Here is a 19,335-nt window from a genome sequence, read left to right on the forward strand (position 1 = left end):
GCCTTAGCAGAGTCACTTTAATATGAGATTATCCTCTTCTGGCTCTAAATTTTAAAAGAAATTCTACTCTGGAAAACTCAAATCAGTTTGTTTTCTCTGTACCTGTCCCTTTGGTGCAGAAAATCACATACCCGGGCAGGTTGATACCCTCAAATTCAAAGGGACTTTCAACTGTGCTCGGCAATCCTCCTGCTTTTTCTTAATCCCTTGCTTTCCTGTTTCTAAGATAATCAATTCAAGATCCTCCTCCTCAAAGCCAGTCATTGTCTTCTCTTCTTTATTCTCTCAATCCTCAGACTCCATTGAGGATTGTAAATTGTCTAAGAGAAGCTCTCTTATCTGCCTGACCCCAAATCTGCAAACCTACCTCAATATGTAGCCATCTTCTCCTCCCTTCCTGATACAATTGATGAGATGTTCATCCATCCATTAGAGATCCATCTCCACATCTGCTTTGGACCTTTTCCCCTCTTGCCAAGACTGATTGCTCTCTCTGGTCATCCCTCTCTCTAACCTCACCCATCTGTCATTGCTCCCTAGCTATGGGAGTATTTCCACCCCTTGTGTCTCACTTCCTCCAGCTAATGTTCTCCTTCAATGATCTTCATGGTTAATCTTCATGATAATCTTAATATATAGCTTGTTTCCATGTTATCATCTCCAGTGCTGGCTACTTTTATAAATCCTCTGAAATTTCTCTGACCAAAACCCCCAAAGATCTCCATGTAGCCCTCATTTTTTTCAACATCTCAGCTTCACTGAACATAACCCCACCCTTTCATACACTCTTTGTATATGACGAGCCCTCTCTGACCCATTGTTCTCAGTCTCTTTCACAAGCTCCTTCTCTTCTAACATAATTTTAGATTCCTTTGGGGTCAGTATTTGACTTTATATTCCTTTCTCTCTATACTCGCTAGGTAATCTCTTTGGCAGCTTTAAATTCTACCCCGGTGATAGTCACTCTCAAATATATAGATTTGGTCCATTGGCTCATACATTCCAAGTTCATATAAAATTGCCTATTTGATACCTCTAAGTGGATGTCCTTAGGCATCTCAGATTAACATTGTCCAAAATGGAAATATTAATTTCTCTCTCCAGATCTCTCCTTCCAGTCTTATTCACATTCTTATGGTTCTGCTATCTACCAGACTGTTCAAGACAGAAACTCCACCATCATCCCTCTCATCCTCCGCATGCTGTCCATTGGCAAATACAGTCATTTGGACATTGAATCACCTAAAAAATCTGCTTACTTTGCTCATCTCCACTGTCACCACACTTGTGCCCTGGTGGGGGGCGGGGGCGGGGGTCCTTCCTCTGATTTTTACTTTCACATCTCAACCCACCATTTCCCTTCCAGCAGTTACAAAGTGGACTTTCTATTGCAAGTCAAATAAAATACAACCTCTTTTCCAGGGCCTAAAGACCCCCTTTGATCTAGGTCCTGCCAAGTTGCCCAGCTTTGTATTATTATTCTTGCCCTTGCTGTTTCAGTCCCATGGTCTCATTTCAGTTTCTAGAACATGCTGATTCTTTGCTCCCATGTAACCTCTCAGTCTGTTTGGAGGCTCCTTTCACCCTTCAGCTCTCAGCTTAAGTGTCCCCTCCCCCAGGAGAATCCCTGACCTTCAGTCTAAGTCAGCCACTCTGTTATTCTCCATCATTGCACCTTGTTGGCTGTTTTTATAGGACCTAATTGATATAAATGGAAACTATACATAGTCATTTGTTAATGTCTGTTTCTCCAGCTTTATAGTAACGTCCATAAAGGCAGGACCACATCTGTTTTGTGCTCTGCTATGTACACTGTACATAGGGGAGTACCTCCGTGTGTTACACGCCTAATAAATAATACTTGTCGAACGAAGGAGGGAAGGATGGGAGAAGGAAGACTGCCTGACTTTCTAGCTCAGCTTCCCTTCCCTATGGTGTAAAATCTAACTTGTCCTCAAACTGTATGCCTCAAAGCTCATTCTGAAAGAAATACTTGCCCTTGATATAAGAATTATACATCTATCATTATCTCTTTCTAACCTTGTAAATGCTTATATCTGTATTTTATTATCATTTACCTCTACTCTTTAACTGTCACTTCTAGCTGTAGATACCACAGGAATTGTTCTCATATAATTGATCAAAACTATGCTTTCTGGCCATTTTCTATTATGTTTTTCTGGAAAAGGCAGAGTCATTAAAATTCTTATTGTGCTTTTTAAAAATTCACACCCTAGTCATGGATCTCAGTAATAATTATTGAAGAGGAAAGGGTTTTAGGAAGATCACTGGTAAGCTTCAGGATTCAAGTTCAGGCATTATTAAAAAGAATTAGTGGGCTATAAAATCTAATGTCAGGATAAAATCATCATATTTCAGACACAGAGCAGGATCTAAATACATACCATGGTTTCTCGGCTATTGACAGCTGATCCTGTGCACTTGGCTATGACTTTATCGATACACTTCTTGTGAATTGCTGCATTACATTCTGAAAATAAATGATTGCAGCTTAAGATATTCAGAAGTTAAAGAACCACTAAAAAGGAATGATAATAATACAACAGAAATCTTTCTTACTTACGTCGACACTGGTAGCCCTGTTTGTTCAGACCCCTGCAATAAAGCACAGGTTTGCTTTACATGGATATTTGAATCAACAGCAGCACCAAAAACATCTGAAAGGTGATGAGATCTCATGGTTTCCTACTATCACAGAATATTTCCTCATCAGCAGCCTTGGTCTATCATTTGCCAAGAATGTTAGCATGTATTTTTTTAAAACTGCTTTGTTAAAAGTCTGAAGATAAAATAAATGAGATACCATTAATTGCCCTCTCACTTGTGTATTTTCCAAACAAACATGTAGAGGTTAAAACGTCTGATTGAAAATGCATCACTGGCTCCTAGTAGCAAATTTCCATGTCCTATGCTTAAAAATTCGCTGTCTTACTAAGCTCGATATAGATCAGCGAAGACATCTGAACATTTCATTTCCTCTTTCTGAGTATCATTCTTGAGTAACACTCACTATGAGAAAGGGAGGAGGAGGTTCAGATCATCAGATGAAAACAGATTGATAGAAATCCACCAAAAGTCTATTTGACCTTGGATACCCTGGTTAAGCTGGGGCTGTGCACTAATGGATTCATTCTGCCATCATCCAAAGGGAGAACTCCCCATTAGGAAGAAAGAAGCCTGAGACTAGAGACAGGAGTTGTTTCAAGTCTCCACTCTATCATAGCCTTTGCTGTGTGGCTACTGAGGATTGAACCAATCTCTGTGTGAGAGCTGTTAAAACACCCAAGAGCACTGTAAACATCTAAACCCATTAGCTTCAATGGGAAGGTTGTTGCTTATTGCAGACATTAGTGCCAGCACAGTTAAGCTGTTGAGGAGGTGGGAGTTTTAGCTATAAACCTGCTTATGATAAGGATATCTACCTTCTCTGTCCCTCCTCTCTTTAGCTTCTGATTGAATAGTTTGTATTTGATCAGAAACTAAAGTCCTTGGAACCTTCCTGATGGAGCTGGCTTCCTTGCTCTACAGGAGCCATGTTTTGAAATCTTTCATAGAATCATACCCTTTAAGTCCTCTTAATCCAGGTGGGAACACTGAATGCTCTCATGTAGTATTTACTCTGCACGCTCCCCTAAGGTGGGGTGTGCTAGGCCTGGTGGGTTAAGAGGATGCAACAAAATGCATAACCTAAAGCTTGGAATGAAATGCCAAATTACTGTACCAGACAAACTCATGGCAGACAGAGCAAAACGTGGGTTGTGGAAAAAAGGTGGCGGTGAACTCATGGCACTTGACATGATGGACTTTGGCCTGTTTGATGGCTCCTCGACGGTGATGCAGAGCAAAGAAGCCTTCAGTCTCCAACTCACTCATGTCCTTTGTGTCTGCAGAAGAGGATAGGGGACAAAGTGAAGTTCTGTGATATGGTTGTCACAGCTGGATGGGGAAGGGACAGAGATGAACAAGGAATTAGACAAGTGTTGAGACCAGTAAACCCCCAAGTACTTATTAAGGTTGCTGCAGTACTAATCTTTCTTTCTTTAATTCCATAATACAAATTTATCATACAGTATGTTATTATTACGGGATTGAAACAGCGAGGGTGGATTTTTGGCCCAATCCTTCACTATTCTTTGACTGTGCTGAGTTATTGTCTTTTATTTTTTAAAACCAGAGGTCAGAACTTTCAAGGTATTTATCAACCTTTCCTATTCACTGTCAATGATGAGTCAGCCAGAGAAGGCAGGAAGTGGTAAGTACTTTTCTGCCTATAATTCTAGAGAATAACTTGGTTATTGACAGTAACTTATAAATGGCATTTTCTTTTTTAGGTCCCAAGGTGCTTCACATCTGGTTATAGAGTACAGTAGACTGGAGGGGGCTGTCCAGACTTGTGTGTGAGGGCAAAAGAACTTGGGGAATTATTTATGTTCTGGTTCCTGATGTCCTCAGACGCACTAGCTACAGACTACAGTGGTCAATGTGAAAAGAGTCAGAAATTAATAGATCATTGCAGTTTTTTTATGTCTAGGTAATCCTGGATGTTGCCTAGTCATCTATATCAAATCATCACATTAATATTTGTTCAGTTTATCCTGAAATCTGGTTATTGGTGAGGGTACTTTAGGTAGTCACTGTCCACAGCATCCTGTGCCCTGGTGACATCTTCCCAAAAAGGCTGGTAGAAGTTGGAGAATACCAGTAATTCCCTGGCTAAAGCCAGGCCCAGAGAAGACAGAATAGCAAGGCACTAGTTTCGTATGTGTTTTTGTTCATTTCAGCAGGACTAGCCTTCATTCTTTCCCTGTCTTGTTTAAGATCTGCTGTTATGTCTGTAAGCAATTTTATAACCAAAGCTCTGAACTGTGCCTCAGAAAGATTTCCTATCTGCTAAGCCATTAGATTAGATATTTGCTGTCTGGTCAGCTGCGTCACCTGGATCTCTATCATGATCTGTGCCATCCTGACAGTTTTGTGTTTACCTTTGCTTCCTGGGCGGGGTTGTCACACCTTCTACACTATAGGGGGCGGAGCCCCGTGCACTCATCACAACTGGGCGACCCTTCTCACCACGCTGTGGCGTTTTCAGTGGCGGTGGGGGTCCAAGATGGATTCCTGCTGTTCACTCTCTGCTGAGAGACCGGGAGCCTCCTCCTCCATCCCCACCCCCTCACAGTCCAAGACAATGGGGATCTGCCTTCTCTGGCATTGGAATCATAAGCTGATGGGTCTGGTCTGCAGCCAGGGGTGCTCCCCAGGTGCTTCTCACCTCCCCCCAAATACGGGTGTCTGTGCTTACTGCTGTCCTGCTGTCATCACCGCTGCTACCACTGCCAGCACAGCCTAACCTCTCCGCCCCGGCTTCGCCTCTCCTACTCATCTGGACAAGTACCACTTCTTTATAACTTCATACACTGGACTTCCATTTATTTTCTGGAACTTCTGGTTATTTATGGTTTTGCAGTAGTTGTATTCCTTCTTAGTTGTGGAGGGAGACAGAATGTGTCAGTCTAGGCCTCCATCTTGGCTGGAAGTCTCCTGTGTATGTTTGCCTCTGTGTCTTAGGTAGAGCTGTTGCTCCTGTTAATGTTGTCCACAGGTTTGTTTTATAGCAACTCCAGACTCCCAGATAAAGAGCATCCCTAATACCCATATAAAGAGTTCCAAAAAAAAAAAAATAAATAAATAAAGAGTTCCACAGATGGGAGCATAATACTGCCTAATACTTTAAGATTAGGCAATTTAGGTCTTTTCATTTGGAACTGGGTTGGAAGTAAATTAGGCTTGGTGAGTGAGGGGTTAACTTCAGGGTCACTGAGGCAAATGCCTTCTTCCACAAGTTCTGGTGTATGTGTGGAGATCTGTTTACAACTTATGACTGGTGTAGCAGGACATCTGTCATTACGATCTGACTCATTTCTATTTTGATCCAGATGAATTGATATGACATAAAATGAAGTATTAAATTACTTTTAAATCCATGAGATGAATTATTTTGGAAACCCTAACTGTACTACTAGAAAAATTATATGTATATAGATAAATGCTGTGCATGAGATGATAATCCTGTAAATTTTTTAGAAGTCAGAAAGTGCTAAAACTGAATTTATTTCCTTGCTTCTTCCTGTGATATCATTTATTCTCTAATCGTTTCAGTCATTACAAGAGAGTAAATTTATGAAAACTCAGAATTTCTTGAATTCTTCTGGTATTTACTGTATTTATTTCTGAAGGAATTGGCTCTTCTGATTATTTATTGGCTGGAAGAAGCTCATTGGTTTTTTATATGTTTGGTTATTTCCTTTATATTATTTGGTTTAATCTATCACTTGTTTGTAGTCAACCCAACCAATGTTTCCTGGGTAGCTCTGGGAAAAATTGCTGTGTCAAATGTTCTAAAGGAATATAAAATATTATCCATAACCTTTGAGTGGCTAACAGTCAAGTCCAGGAGACATGACACTCACACAAAGAACAGTATATATCATAGTGTGAAACAGACTTGGAAATATGTACATCCATATTTTTTAGGTGATAGGAAAAGGAATTACAAAAAAGACCGCTAAGAGACAGCTGAAAAGTTAAAAGGAAAACTGGAATAATATTACATTGGGCTAGCCAGGAAAGAATGGGTTTTTCAGCATTGAGTGATATAGAGATGTCAGGGGAATTTAAAGCCAAGAAACAGGAATTTGTTTTGAGGATTCATACTCTTGGAGAAAGTCATTTAGCAGATTGGTGGAAATATAAGCCAGACTCTTAGGGTTTAAGAATTGATGGAGTAGTGAAAAAACAGGGACTAATAAATATAAACTACTTTTTCAAGAAATGTGTCATGGAAGGAGAGGAAAGAAAAACTCATGGAGGTAAAAATGTAAAAAAAAGAGATAGATCTTTTTGAAGATAGGAGAAAATGGTTTAATTCAGTATGTCTTTGCAATGAGTTAGAAATCAAAGAGAGAAGGAAAAGTTGAAGATGCTAGAGAGGAAGTATGATTAATGGTACAGAGCTGCTAATAATTACATGCAGGTGACCAAGAATGGGAGGGTCTTTTTCTGAGACAGAAAAGCAGGAAGAAAATGCAGGAAGAAGCAACTGTATTCTACGTACAGAGACAGAAGATGTCTCTTCCAATTATACAGTGGGGCGGGGGTGCGGGAGATAGACCAACTTCCAAGAGTGAGAAGAATAACATACCCTCAGAAACCAAGGAGTATGGGAATGTTTGGAAGAGCCATTGTATGGGGAATCAAAGAAAATAGAAGGAATTTTTAAATGCCAGAGTAAGTCCAACTGAACAGTTCAACAAACATTCATTAAGTGCTTCCTAGGTACCTAGCATGTAACTTGGTGCTGGAGTTAAAGAAACAAGTAATATTAGTTCAAACATTGCTTTCCTGCAGGAATTTAGAGTCGAGAAGGAAAGTAGTAAATGTCAGAACAGAAATACAGGATGCTATGGGACCACGGAGGTGAGGAAACTACACCAGCTAAGGCAGGTGTAGGTAGGTGGGGATGAGAAAGAGGAAAGTTGGGACAAGGAAGGTACTAGCAGAGATGATTTCTGAGCTGAGCTCTGAGGGATAAATGACCCTATTAACATATGGGAGAGGTATGGTGAGGAAAAACAAAAAGTGTTCTCTCTAGGTGGAACAGCATGAGCAAGGGTACAGAGATAAGGTATCTTGGGATGTGTGTAGTGCCAGTGTGCAGTGTGCAGCAGAAAACATCAGTGGTCACATCCAGAAGACGTGTAAGTGTCACATCAGTTTGAACATTTTTTCCTGTAGATACTTTACAAACACAGAAAGGCAGTAGGCAGGGATGAGGCAAAGAGAGGAACAGATATATGGCATCTTCAGAATGGAGTTTTACATTGTTTATTGTGGCAGCCACATGGAATGAGTGGGGTTTGGCCAGAGGTAACAATGACGTAAACAGGGGATATAATTGAAAGATACTAAACAGACAACCTGGGCAGAGACTGTTGATGGATTAATGTGGGAGGTTGAAGGACAAAGAGTCTATAAAAATTACTTCCAGGTTTTAGAGTGAATCGTCGTCGTCATCGTCGGCAGCCGTCCGTCTCGAGAGACGATGGTGTAGCTTCTTAAGAGTCTATCTGCACCGCCGAGAATGGCTGTGCAGTCCGACTCGGGAGTGACACGGTATCTGTCTCCTCCCGTGTTGAATCGACATCTTGTGATGACGCTGAAGCTACAGAGCCTGGGCAGGGTGATATGGAGGGTCTGCTGTTGCCCATGCAGCAGACCCCCCCTCTCTTCGCAGCTGAAGGGTCCAAGGGAAAGACGGAGTCAATACAGCTTGGCTTCAGGTGCGCCGCAGGAGTTGCCGGTGTTGACTACAACGTCAAACCGCCTTAGGGACTCCGGCTCCGGATTTTCTGTCGGGGTTTACTCCCCTAGCCTTTCCCCTGAAGAGGTATGCCGCAAGGCAGCGGAGGTTTTTTGGAGTCAGAGTTTTCCTTCTCTGATGTACCCTGACTGGAAGATCGAACCAGCGACACTTAGCTCGCAGGCCGACGCTCAATCCACTGAGCTAAACCAGCCAGGGCCTTTAGAGTGAATAAAGCAATAATTAACCAAGATAATGAAGACAAAATGAATAGGTTACTGGTAAAAGTAGTGCAAAGGAGCATGGCAGGAGAGGGGTAATGCGGTTTGGAGATTAGGACGTCTTTGGAAGAAGAGGGTGCTCATAAGAACAGAAAGCTTACTGGCAAGGCCTTATCATGGACTCCAAGCTAGGCTGAGTTAATGCTACAAGTGGCTAACAAATGAGTGTGAAAAAGAAATGAGATTAGGGTAAAGTCTAATAGTTATTGGGTACAAAAGAAGACAGAATTGACAGGAGAGGAGGATGTGCTCTAAGACTCAGTCCTTACTGGGGTGGAGAATTCCATATGAAGACCTGTAGGGTGATTATAGGTTATTGAGTGGACAAAGAAAAATGTAGGAACATGTAAAAATATGAGTGGGTGTATCAGATGGTGACGGCAAACATCGAAGCTACCAAGAGTGATGGTAGGAGAGCAGAGGAAGAAGAGAAAAAGTGACTCCAGCACTTTTTCATGGAATAGGAATTTTAAAAGCTAAAGAATGGACTAAGTTCTGTGTGGAAAGCAATGAACCATTTAATTTCCTATAGAGTAGAAAAGAATTGAGTCTTCCATTAAAGATGGTTATTAACAATTAAGATATCATCTTAATTGTGATCCAAGATTAAATTCTTTACCCCCCTTCATTTGCCTTCTCTTCCCATATCTCCCATTTCTACCACTCCTATGATCATTTTAATAGTCTGTTTTAAGATATATCATCAACATTTTTCCTTCATTCAACTTTCATTTTTAAAGACTTATAAAAGCACCTTAACTAAGTACTTATAACGGGCATATCCTTACATCTACACTGCCAAGAAGTCTTACTTTATTTTCTTACATTATTTTCTTTTGGCCTCTTTATTTTATTCCTATAACCACACACCTAGACCAGATTCTCACCACCTCTACATTGCAACAGTGACATTTTATAGGCTGTCTCTATATCCAGTCTATTTCCTTACCCAAACCCATGCCACATTCTGTCACAAGCAATTTCCCCCAAACACTGCTTTCATTGTATTATCCCCTGCTCAAGAGTGAGACTGTGACTCTTTGTTGGTGACTTCTTGAAGTGTACACACTCCTCTTGCCTAGTTTCCAAGCCTCCAAGATCTGTCTCTGATTCTTCATCCTGATTTTAACAGGGTCCCACTGATCTTCCTACTCTGATCTTTTCATAGTCCTTTGTCCATTCATATTTTTGCTCAAGCCTACATTTCTTTTCCCTCCTAGAGGTTATCCCTCTTTGTTACAAATCTCAACTCTGCCTGTCCTTCAGTGACTGCCATATATAATTTTCTGGAATGAAGGTAACCCATTGGTTAGTCAAAATTTATATGGCTTAGGATTTAATTCTCTGTTTAATCTGTACCACCTGTGCAGTTTGGTTTAAGATCCCTGAGTAAGAACTCATGTTTGGGTTTTCTGAATACTTCAGAAAGCTTAAACATTCTTAAAATTGAATGAGATCCTATACTTCTCATCATCAATAAGAAATTTTACACTTGAGTTATTCTATAATATTGCTTATTAAAAATTAGGGGTTTGATATATAAAAATTTAGAGATGGAGTCTCAGTTTAGACCTAGTACTAGTATAAAAAAATTTAAATACTACAAAGTTTTATTCTTAAAAAATGTTTCATGGGCTTGTGTAATCATTGTTTGTAAAATATTATTGATTTTGATCTACCTGAATTTGCTTTCTCATTCTAAGACAAAATTGAAGTTCCACAGTGATAGGATAAATATCCACGAAGTTGTTTTCAAAGCACATTGATCTTTAAACCATTTACCAAAAATACTTGTATTCTAGTGGAGAACTTTATTCAATTTACATTGGGCCATGTTTTGAACTAATGGGAGAAGTATTCTTTGTTTTACTCAAGGAATTAAACAGTATTTTTATTATCGTTTAGTCCAGTACTTTCACTTTTTATACAAACCCAGTTCTTTAGCTGCCTTACCATCATTATCCTTTGGCTGACTCAAAAATAGTACAGTGACATGTACTATGTATTTGGAACCTCCAGACATTAAAGGAGAAAAGTTCAGATCTCTTTGGGGTTTTTAAAAAAGATTTACTATGGAAAATTCCAAATATGTGCAAAGTTGAGCAAACCAATTTCCCAGTAGCTATCATCCAGCTTCAAGTCCCAATCCATGGCTGCTCTTCTCACACACTCCATCCACCCTCTGCCTCTGTACCAGTGGGTTATGGGTTATTTCAAACAAATTCCTAGTATTATTCAATCTATAAACATTTTAGTATGTATCTTAAAGATAAATACTAACCCTTTAAAAATATAACTACAATGATCATCACAACTGAAAAACGAACAATGTCTCAGTATCATTAAATATGTGGTGAGTGTTCAATTTTACATGATTATCTCATATGTTTTCTTCCAAGGTGTTGTTTGAATCTGGGCCTAGAGGAATTATATGTGTAAAGCAAAGCCCCTAAAGCACCATAAATCTGTAAACTAAAACTTGTTTCTTGGTAGTAGAACTAATTTAGAAAATAATTAAGACAGTTCATTATCAGTCAGTTCACATATCCATTCTAATGTTTAGGATTTTATGTGTAGTAGCATATCATTGGTTTAAACAGCACTTTGACCACAGCATATAAATGCAATAGGAGGGGCTGACAGGCTGTCACAGGCACCAGGCCATAGTCGTGACTGTAACTTCATGGCCACTGTCTGTGTTACATGGAACTGAAACTCTTTAGCAATGCATTTTCTTTCCTTGTTCCTAAAAAGATCTGAGGACTAACTTGAAGCCATTAATATTTTGCCATGTAGGGTTATGGAAAATATTTATTGGTTTCTTACATTTATTTTGTATTCTACTGATAATGTGATAGTTTGTTATATCACATCATTTATACACAGACAGTGTTTATACACATTGCAACACATAAATAGAGCCTTTTGAATTTACATTAAATTTCCAAACTAAAATAAAGACAGACTATAAAAGCACTGGGCATATGAGTCCACACAATTAAAAAAAACTAGTGCTATAAATGGTTTATATTTTTATGATTCTCTAACCCGGATAGTGTATTTTCAACTACTGTTTGAGCACCACTGAAAATTTTAAGAACATTCCTTGGGCTTCCATTTTCTCCTGATTCTTTTCTATGCTTTGCAAAAGTCCAATAAGTTGCATTAGAGGAGAAGGGACACGTCCTCCTCACCCCCCAATAGGAAGAAGAAATGTCACTTGCCACTCATTTCCAGGAAGTATCTTGCATTCATTAGCATTCGGCCTTGAGGTTTCAGCTCTAACTGGTTGAGAGAAGGAAAAGAATATCAGTCAGAATTTGAAACAAGTGCTGAGGTTAATGACATCGTAACTGGTGAGTTTGGTGACGGCAGATTTCCAAAGTTAAATCCAAGTACTGCTCCCTTTCATTTTACTCATACATATCATCTAATAGCACAGCATCTGCATGTATAGCCTTTCTTTTATTAAGACATCTCAGCAACTCATTAACTTTACTTGGAGATCAAAACTTGCATAAGGAAGAAACAAAATCCCCAAACACATTCTCTTAGCCTTTCTTGCCCTGCCTTGCTGCATTGCTGCTTATCTGAAGAGTTGTAAGCGGGCAGAGTCAGATCTCATACATGACAAAAGAATCACAGACACTGGGACTAGCTCACATGGGCAACAAGTATATTTCTGGAAGGAAAGATAAATCCTTTTCCAAAGGTGACACATGTGACTAGGCTAATCAGGGTAAGGAATGAGAATGACCTTGGAAAGTACTAGATGATCTAAGGGAAATTTTAATTCAAGTCATCTGAGCAGGGGTTAAAATAATATATTTCAGTATCATTATGTAGAAGGGACTAGAACAAAGTGACATTTTTAAGGGATGATGCAGGATATTTTGTGATGTGACATAACAGAAAAAATATCAACTCCAAGATAACCTGACCTCTATTGCCAAGATACCAAAACATAACACTATATTGTTAATATGCCAAAAATTATATGAAGGTGAATTAAAGACTATTATTGATAATTATGTCCATGAGTTAACCAGAATAACTGAGAAATAATAATAAGAAGTGTCTGGTTGAACGCAGGATTGAATTTGAATCGTGGCTAAATAATTTACTTGCTGTGGGACCCTGTGCAAGTCACTAAACCTTCAAAGATCTCTGCAAAACTGATATAGTGTGATACTTAATGTCACAGCATTACTATTATTAGAATTTTATGATAAAATAAGCCTGTACTGCTTGGTCAACTATAAATTCTCAGGCAAGCTTAAATAGATTAATGAGAAGATAAGTGCTTTTGACATCAATTATGCCCACTGTTGTCCTCTGGTTTGTGGAATGCTTAGTAAAAATGGACATAAAGATGCAACTGGAAGAGCCGGACACAGGGTTTATTCCCAAACCAGGTGGAGAAGACCGGTCCCAGGTGACCACAGAGTTACGAATAGTCAGGACACAGTGGTGATGGAGGAAATTAAACCTGATAGCCACTGGCACAACAGTATCCATAGAAAGTCACAGTCCATCACGTTTGTGAGAGTGAATAGGATGTAACCACACAATGCTAAAAACCCTGGGGAGCAGGAAACAAGCTTTCATGGGGTGTTTAGAAATTGGTGATGGTGTCTGTGGAGGGGAGAAGCAGCTTTGAGAAAATAAAATTTTTTTAAAATAGAGAAATACATTTTGAGAAAGCATATTTCAATAGAACATGGGAAAATATAAATCCAAAGCAATCTGTTGGCCCTTAAACACTATAAATAGAAGTCAACTAAGAAATAACCTTTACAAAAAGCTGGAAAATCTAAAAAGGTTGCTAGTTAAATAAGGATCTGAAGGCCATGAAGGGTTATGTATAAAAAATTATAGGTTGAAAAAAAAAAGTGTGAGAAGTCTGATAAGAAAAAAATCAGAAAAAAATCTAGGCAAGAAATTAAATGCAATTTTGAGGTATAAATAGAAAAGCAACCAATTTATCAATGAAACTTAATAAAAGAATTTTAAAAATTAGTCATCCTTTCATTATTTGGAAAGGAAATCAAGTAACACACTGCTTTTAAAAGATAGGGATTGGTGACTTAATTTTTTCAATGGGGCAGAAAGCAGAAAGTAAATGGAAAGGGGTGAAAACTGGGGAAGACTTTTTCTAGTTGATTTCTGCCTAATGCTGCCCTCACTCCCTCACTTACCTGGTCTGTGTGAATCCTTTACCACGACATTACACATCTCTGGCATTATTATCGAGTTAGTTCACTTCTTCCTGCTTGCCTAACTAGCTACCCAGGAGGACTTTGGTTTCCATGATTCTTCCCCCAGGCTGAGCTTGGAAGTGCTCAGTAGATACTGCTGAACTAAATTATCCAAACACATTTAAGCATGGGCACTTTAAAAAAAATTATTATTAAAAATCTTCTTATATGCTTATCTTTGAAGAGTACTTTAGTGACACCATCAAAGCCATTTATAAATATACCCTTCCCTTAAAAGTACTGAATTATTTTGAGGTCTAAAATACAAAACTGACACCAAATCTAGTTTTTAGGCTTTATCATTCCCATTTTGAAAACTGTTACTTGAAAATCTTTTGGGTGGAGTTATTAAAAATCTGAGTTATAGGAAATAAGAAGCAGAGAGGTAAGATTCTCTTCTTTTGTGTAAATGATATGAATATTTGAAAACATCGTCTGGGTTTCAGATGATTTAAAATCAGTTTTTACTGGTATATAAATTTTGTGGGCCCCAGAAATTTTCATTAAAATGTTTATGCTTTCATATTTCATTCTTCCCTTTAACATTTCTAAACATTTGCTACCAAAACAGTTATAACCTAAGTTTTCAAAAACTTGATGTAGTAACATGGATTGTGTATGATGTACTTTTTAGTACAAAGTAAGCTAAGTGAAAACATTTAGCTAAAAAAAATTATAGGGATTGGCAAAGTATGGAGTCGACCAAATATTAAATAGATCTTTGCTCGATCCTCTCACTTCTATCTATCATCTCATCTATCTTATAATATATCAAGATATCTATGTGTTATCTTGATAAACAGGCAACAGTTATGTTCCCAAGTTAGCGGGCACTTGTGATATTTCTGAGCTTACTTTTAGTTATAAATCAGTAACAGTTGTTCATAGCCTGAGACCTTCTTCACCTTACACAGGAATCAAAGAGATCTGAATATGTCAATATGTTCTATAGTTCACAATGAATTATCATTGTCATTATCAAGTCACCAGTGAGTAAGTGGTAGGGAGTCTGTTTACCTAAGGCTGGTGTATCATTATTTTAGGATGACACTGAAATTTTGAGCTAGTCTTTTGCTAATATGGTACTTGTCACTTAAAGGTACATACACTTTAAAGAGAGCTCACAAAAGATGAAGGAAAATGGTTGTCTTGGACTGCTCTTAGAAGTCTCTGTCTAGAGCCACCTGGTTTACAAGCTGGACAGAACAAGGTGAGTCCTGGCTTTGTCACACCCAGTGCAAGGCCGTGATCAGGTGATGTGATGTCACTGAGCCTCAACTTTTCTATCTGGGAAACTGGGATGCTCATGCCACAGAATTTGAGTGGTTTAAATGTGTAAGTTCAAGAATTATGGATTAAATTACAATTTCAAGCTTGAAAAAGAAAATAGAGCTCACAGCTCAGATATTTACCCATATTTCTGTCTTCCCATTGTTCTTCCTGCATCTCTCAGCCAGGGAGTAGAGCTCAACAGTAGTTTCAGATATTAGGTCCACATTTTTGCCCTTCACAATGATCTGCATTACTCTTCCCTTGTTGATATGGGCATCAAAAGTGCTGTCCCAGGGTGGGTACATGGTTGGCTTTTTCTGGATATACATCTGTCCATTCTCTAGGAACAGAAAGATATGGTCTCATTACTCCTTTAGTCATCTCTGGGAAACACTCAATTCAACTCAGCAGTGACACTCATTCCATCTGCTCTCTAGTATATATAATTCTGTTGGGAAGACAAAAAATAACATATAAAACAATTAGAGACAATATAGGACAGAATGAGGCAGTTTCAAGTTTTGCATGCAAGGTAATGTATTGGAATGTAAAAGTCAATCTGGAAAATTCAGGCAACAAAAATCTGATAATGCCTTGGACTGCCAATGTTCTTTTCCTATTCAACAGTTAGTTGCTTTGCTTTGATTGTGAATACCTATGCAAATAAAAAGAACTTAGGGACTAAGCCCAGTATATTTGGTAGGGCACAGTGACTTAAACCTCATTTTTTATGGTAAGAAGAAAATCCTTTAAAACATAATGAGCCATTATTTCCTTCTCTAATTCTCAAATGAGGATACATTTTACCTGCATCATGCATCATGAACCCTAAGCAAAAACTGACAAGTAACTTGTGGTGGTTTTCCTCCATGGAGTGAGTTGGTGGAGCAGCCTATAGACCTGCAGTGAAGAAGGGCAGGCAAGCAGGAGTCCTAGAAGTGGTTCTAACAAGGACCATGGTCAGGATGATGAAGCTTAAGGGAAACCTCCCCAGAGCCACCAGGCGATTGGGAGCGTTTACTAGTGGGAGATTAAGTAGTGTTGTTATATCTTTCATCCAGATTGAATTTCTGTAGTAGTTGTTCTTTAATAATTTCAGAAGCAGAAAACTGCAGCTGTATTTGAGTGTTTGTTTCTTGTGATAATAAGCACATTAAGTGGCAGGTTTAGCAATTCAGAGATGTTGATTAAACAAAAGGTAAAATCCGTTTAAAACTGGGAAACAAAGCGATTCTGACTCCTGATGACCCTTTCCCTCCAATGTACAATGCTAAAACGGAACAGGAAGGAATGCAGGATTGAAATAAACTGAAACTTCAAATTTTAAATAAACCTGGCTATTGGAGATATAAACGGATAATGGTAAGGGTAGAATAGGAAGGGGAGGATTTTTATTGCTTGTTTAAAAGAAATTGAACTGGAGATTGGACTTAAAAACGAACAATGGTGATATTAATGATCACAGTAACATTTTACTTCCAGGGACGTGAAGCCCCTCCTTTTCTTAATTACTTTCAACCATAACCTTTCTCCACATCTGACAAAGGGAAGAAGTTCCCATAGCAAGGCATTTTTCACACCTTTGTTCACTAGGTTTGTCATCACTTAGAAAGAGGACCAGAACTCAGGATTCTGTCTATTTACAGTGAGTTTTACCATTTTTTCAAAGGCTTCCAGGCCCATAGCACTGTTGTCCCTGTTCTGTTCTGTTGACTCATCATGAAAAAGGCAGCCTCACATTCCTAAGGTTGAGGTGTGTTCAAATTCTATGGAAGTAATACTTGAATGATAATGTTCAGAAAGATTTATTTTCAGAGCAAAACCAAAACAAAATAAAAAACAAAAGCTTCCAAAGTCCACAGGCTAACCTTTTGGAAAACAAAGTTGTCTTTAGTGACAAGGTCTTGATCCACATGGCTAATTAGACCAAGTTCAAAGGCAAGGACAAAAGGAGAGGACATTAAAAAACACACACACACAAAAAAACACAAAGCTCTCTGGAGGCAAATGTCAGGGAGACCTGAGCTTATAAAGAGAACTGGGAATTCAGGAGACCCATTTAGTCCAAAATAGCTTTGAAAAACTCAGACATTTTATACTTCAAAGATTTCTGTGACATTTGAAAGATTTTAGATCGGGAACAAATGCCATTTTCACTTTTAACTTAACAGGAGAGAAATCTGGTCAGAAGGGAAATCAGGATGATTCAGACTGTGTCATCTTTGATACACTCATAGTGGCAGGAAGGACAAAGTCAATCAAGACTCCAAGTCTTTTAATGGAGGGAAGAGCTAAGACAGGAGTACTGGGAACCCCAGGATCCTGAGCTGGCAATATCTAGCTAGAGGTTCTCACCTGTGCAATCAGGTTCCCCTTGCAACTGTAAATGTCACCCCCTTAGAGGCCTTTATAGGACTTCCCTGTAAAAAATAATGTATCTCCCTGTCCCCAGTCATTCTCTCCCCTTTCCTTTGCTTTGTTTTTCTTCACTTCACATTACTTACCATATTATATTTTTGTTTACTGCCTGTCTTCCTGCTAAGAGAAGGCACGTTTTCAGTCCCAGTGCACAGTAGGAGCCCCATAAATACTTCTAATGTAAATTCTCCTGTTGTCACTGCAAATCTACACAAGGTAATCACACTGCTGCTCTATGAAGTGTCTGCTGCAACAAGAAGTGTATGGAGGGAAATATGGAAGGTAGTGCGGCTGGGAAAACTTTGAGGCAGGTATAAGGAGAATGTAAGCCAATTGAAATGACCATGGAAAGATTGCAGACAGAATAGGATTACTTTAATTGAATGACCTAAATCTCCAAAAGGAATACCGGAAGACTGTCACACTTCTTCACCATAAACTTCCCATATACATTTAACTTTGACAAAGCATTGACCTTTTTATTTTTTACTGATCCAGCGTCTTAGTAAACATAAAAGTAAGTTTTCTGAAATTTGGATTCTGATGGCTAATTATATATTCTTTGTAACATTCATCAAAGCTTAGCCAAAGGTACAGTGAGCCGTCTTTAGAGCTAATTCTAAGACTATGCAGACTTAATCTGTAATCATTGAGAGGAACCAGGCTTAATAATACAGGTCCCATGTTCTACTTTAGCTCTAGATTTGTTTTCCTTGTTAACGCCTCACGTAATGTCCTCAAGCCCATTTCTCCTTTCCTTTGCTCCCTTTGTTTAGGTGGAACAATGGTCCAGTGAAATAGAACACAAGGTAGGAGACCTGGGTCTAGTTCAGTTTTGCCATATGACAATTTAAAAACCAAATAAAAAATATGCTTTTGGGATTTCAAGGCATGGATTATAAATGCATTGATTATATACATAAAATACAAAGAATATACATTAGGAAACTACGAATTCACAGCCCATATGCACTTGAGGAAGTACTTGACTTTCCTGGACATCAGTTTCCTGGAATGTAAAAGTAGATTGAACCAGATGACCTTGAAGACCCCAGAAAGGCCCTGTTTTGTAGTTCATAGCAGGATCTTCCTCCACCGCCCCCTCCTGGAGGACCCATTCACGCTTACCTGATTCAACATACTCTTTCACAAGCACAGCGCAGTAAGGGTTAACGGCCTCTCCTTGACATGGCTGGCAGGATCCACAGTCAAAGTTGGACAAACCAATTCGAAGAAATGGTGACATAGTGGCTCCCTGCAAAGTGGCAAAAGACAAATGCTGTTTGAGGGGCTATAAAATATATTATTTTTGATGTCCCATCTCCACTTAACCAATGCTTTATCGCTGACAGCCACAGCTTCAAATGGTTGAACTATCCATTCGAACAAATGCTTTCACTTCCCCTTCTGCAAAGTACATTATTGGGCTCACCCCAAACCACAGACTGACTTGCCAAGGAAGGAGGCTTTCTGGAAGTCGGCGTTATTCAACCTCGTCAGTTAGAATTGTAATTCCACTCTTAATTGAATGTAGTTACATTTAATAGTTGCAGAGACAGGTAAATGTTTCCCAGTGTTTTATTTCTTCTATTATTCAAATAGGTGCCCAGGAAACAACTAACAATAATAAGAAAACGAGTTTATAAAGAGTGAGTCTATTTTAGTCACACTAGTTAAATATGACACCATAAAATTCTTACACGGGCTATTTATGTGTGTAGTAGAATTG

At 38.8% G+C, this 19,335-nt stretch overlaps 1 protein-coding gene across 1 annotated transcript in view; it reads right to left on the reverse strand.

Annotated features, from left to right (window-relative positions):
- Positions 1-19,002, reverse strand: part of PRKCQ (protein kinase C theta) — a 68,844-nt gene extending 49,842 nt beyond the window's left edge. Inside the window, exons 1-6 of the mRNA XM_090266481.1 lie at positions 18,735-19,002; positions 15,329-15,528; positions 11,883-11,943; positions 3,743-3,905; positions 2,585-2,616; positions 2,406-2,491 (exon numbers count right to left, since the gene is read on the reverse strand). Of these exons, the coding sequence (XP_090122607.1) occupies positions 2,406-2,491; positions 2,585-2,616; positions 3,743-3,905; positions 11,883-11,943; positions 15,329-15,528; positions 18,735-18,852 (660 nt within the window). The 5' untranslated portion in view covers positions 18,853-19,002. The remainder of the gene's footprint in view (positions 1-2,405; positions 2,492-2,584; positions 2,617-3,742; positions 3,906-11,882; positions 11,944-15,328; positions 15,529-18,734) is intronic.
- Positions 19,003-19,335: the final 333 nt, after the last annotated feature.

This window comes from Furipterus horrens, unplaced genomic scaffold (genome assembly GCF_987537825.1).
Source record: "Furipterus horrens unplaced genomic scaffold, mFurHor1.1.pri manual_scaffold_2, whole genome shotgun sequence".
Classification (NCBI taxonomy): Eukaryota; Metazoa; Chordata; class Mammalia; order Chiroptera; family Furipteridae; genus Furipterus; species Furipterus horrens.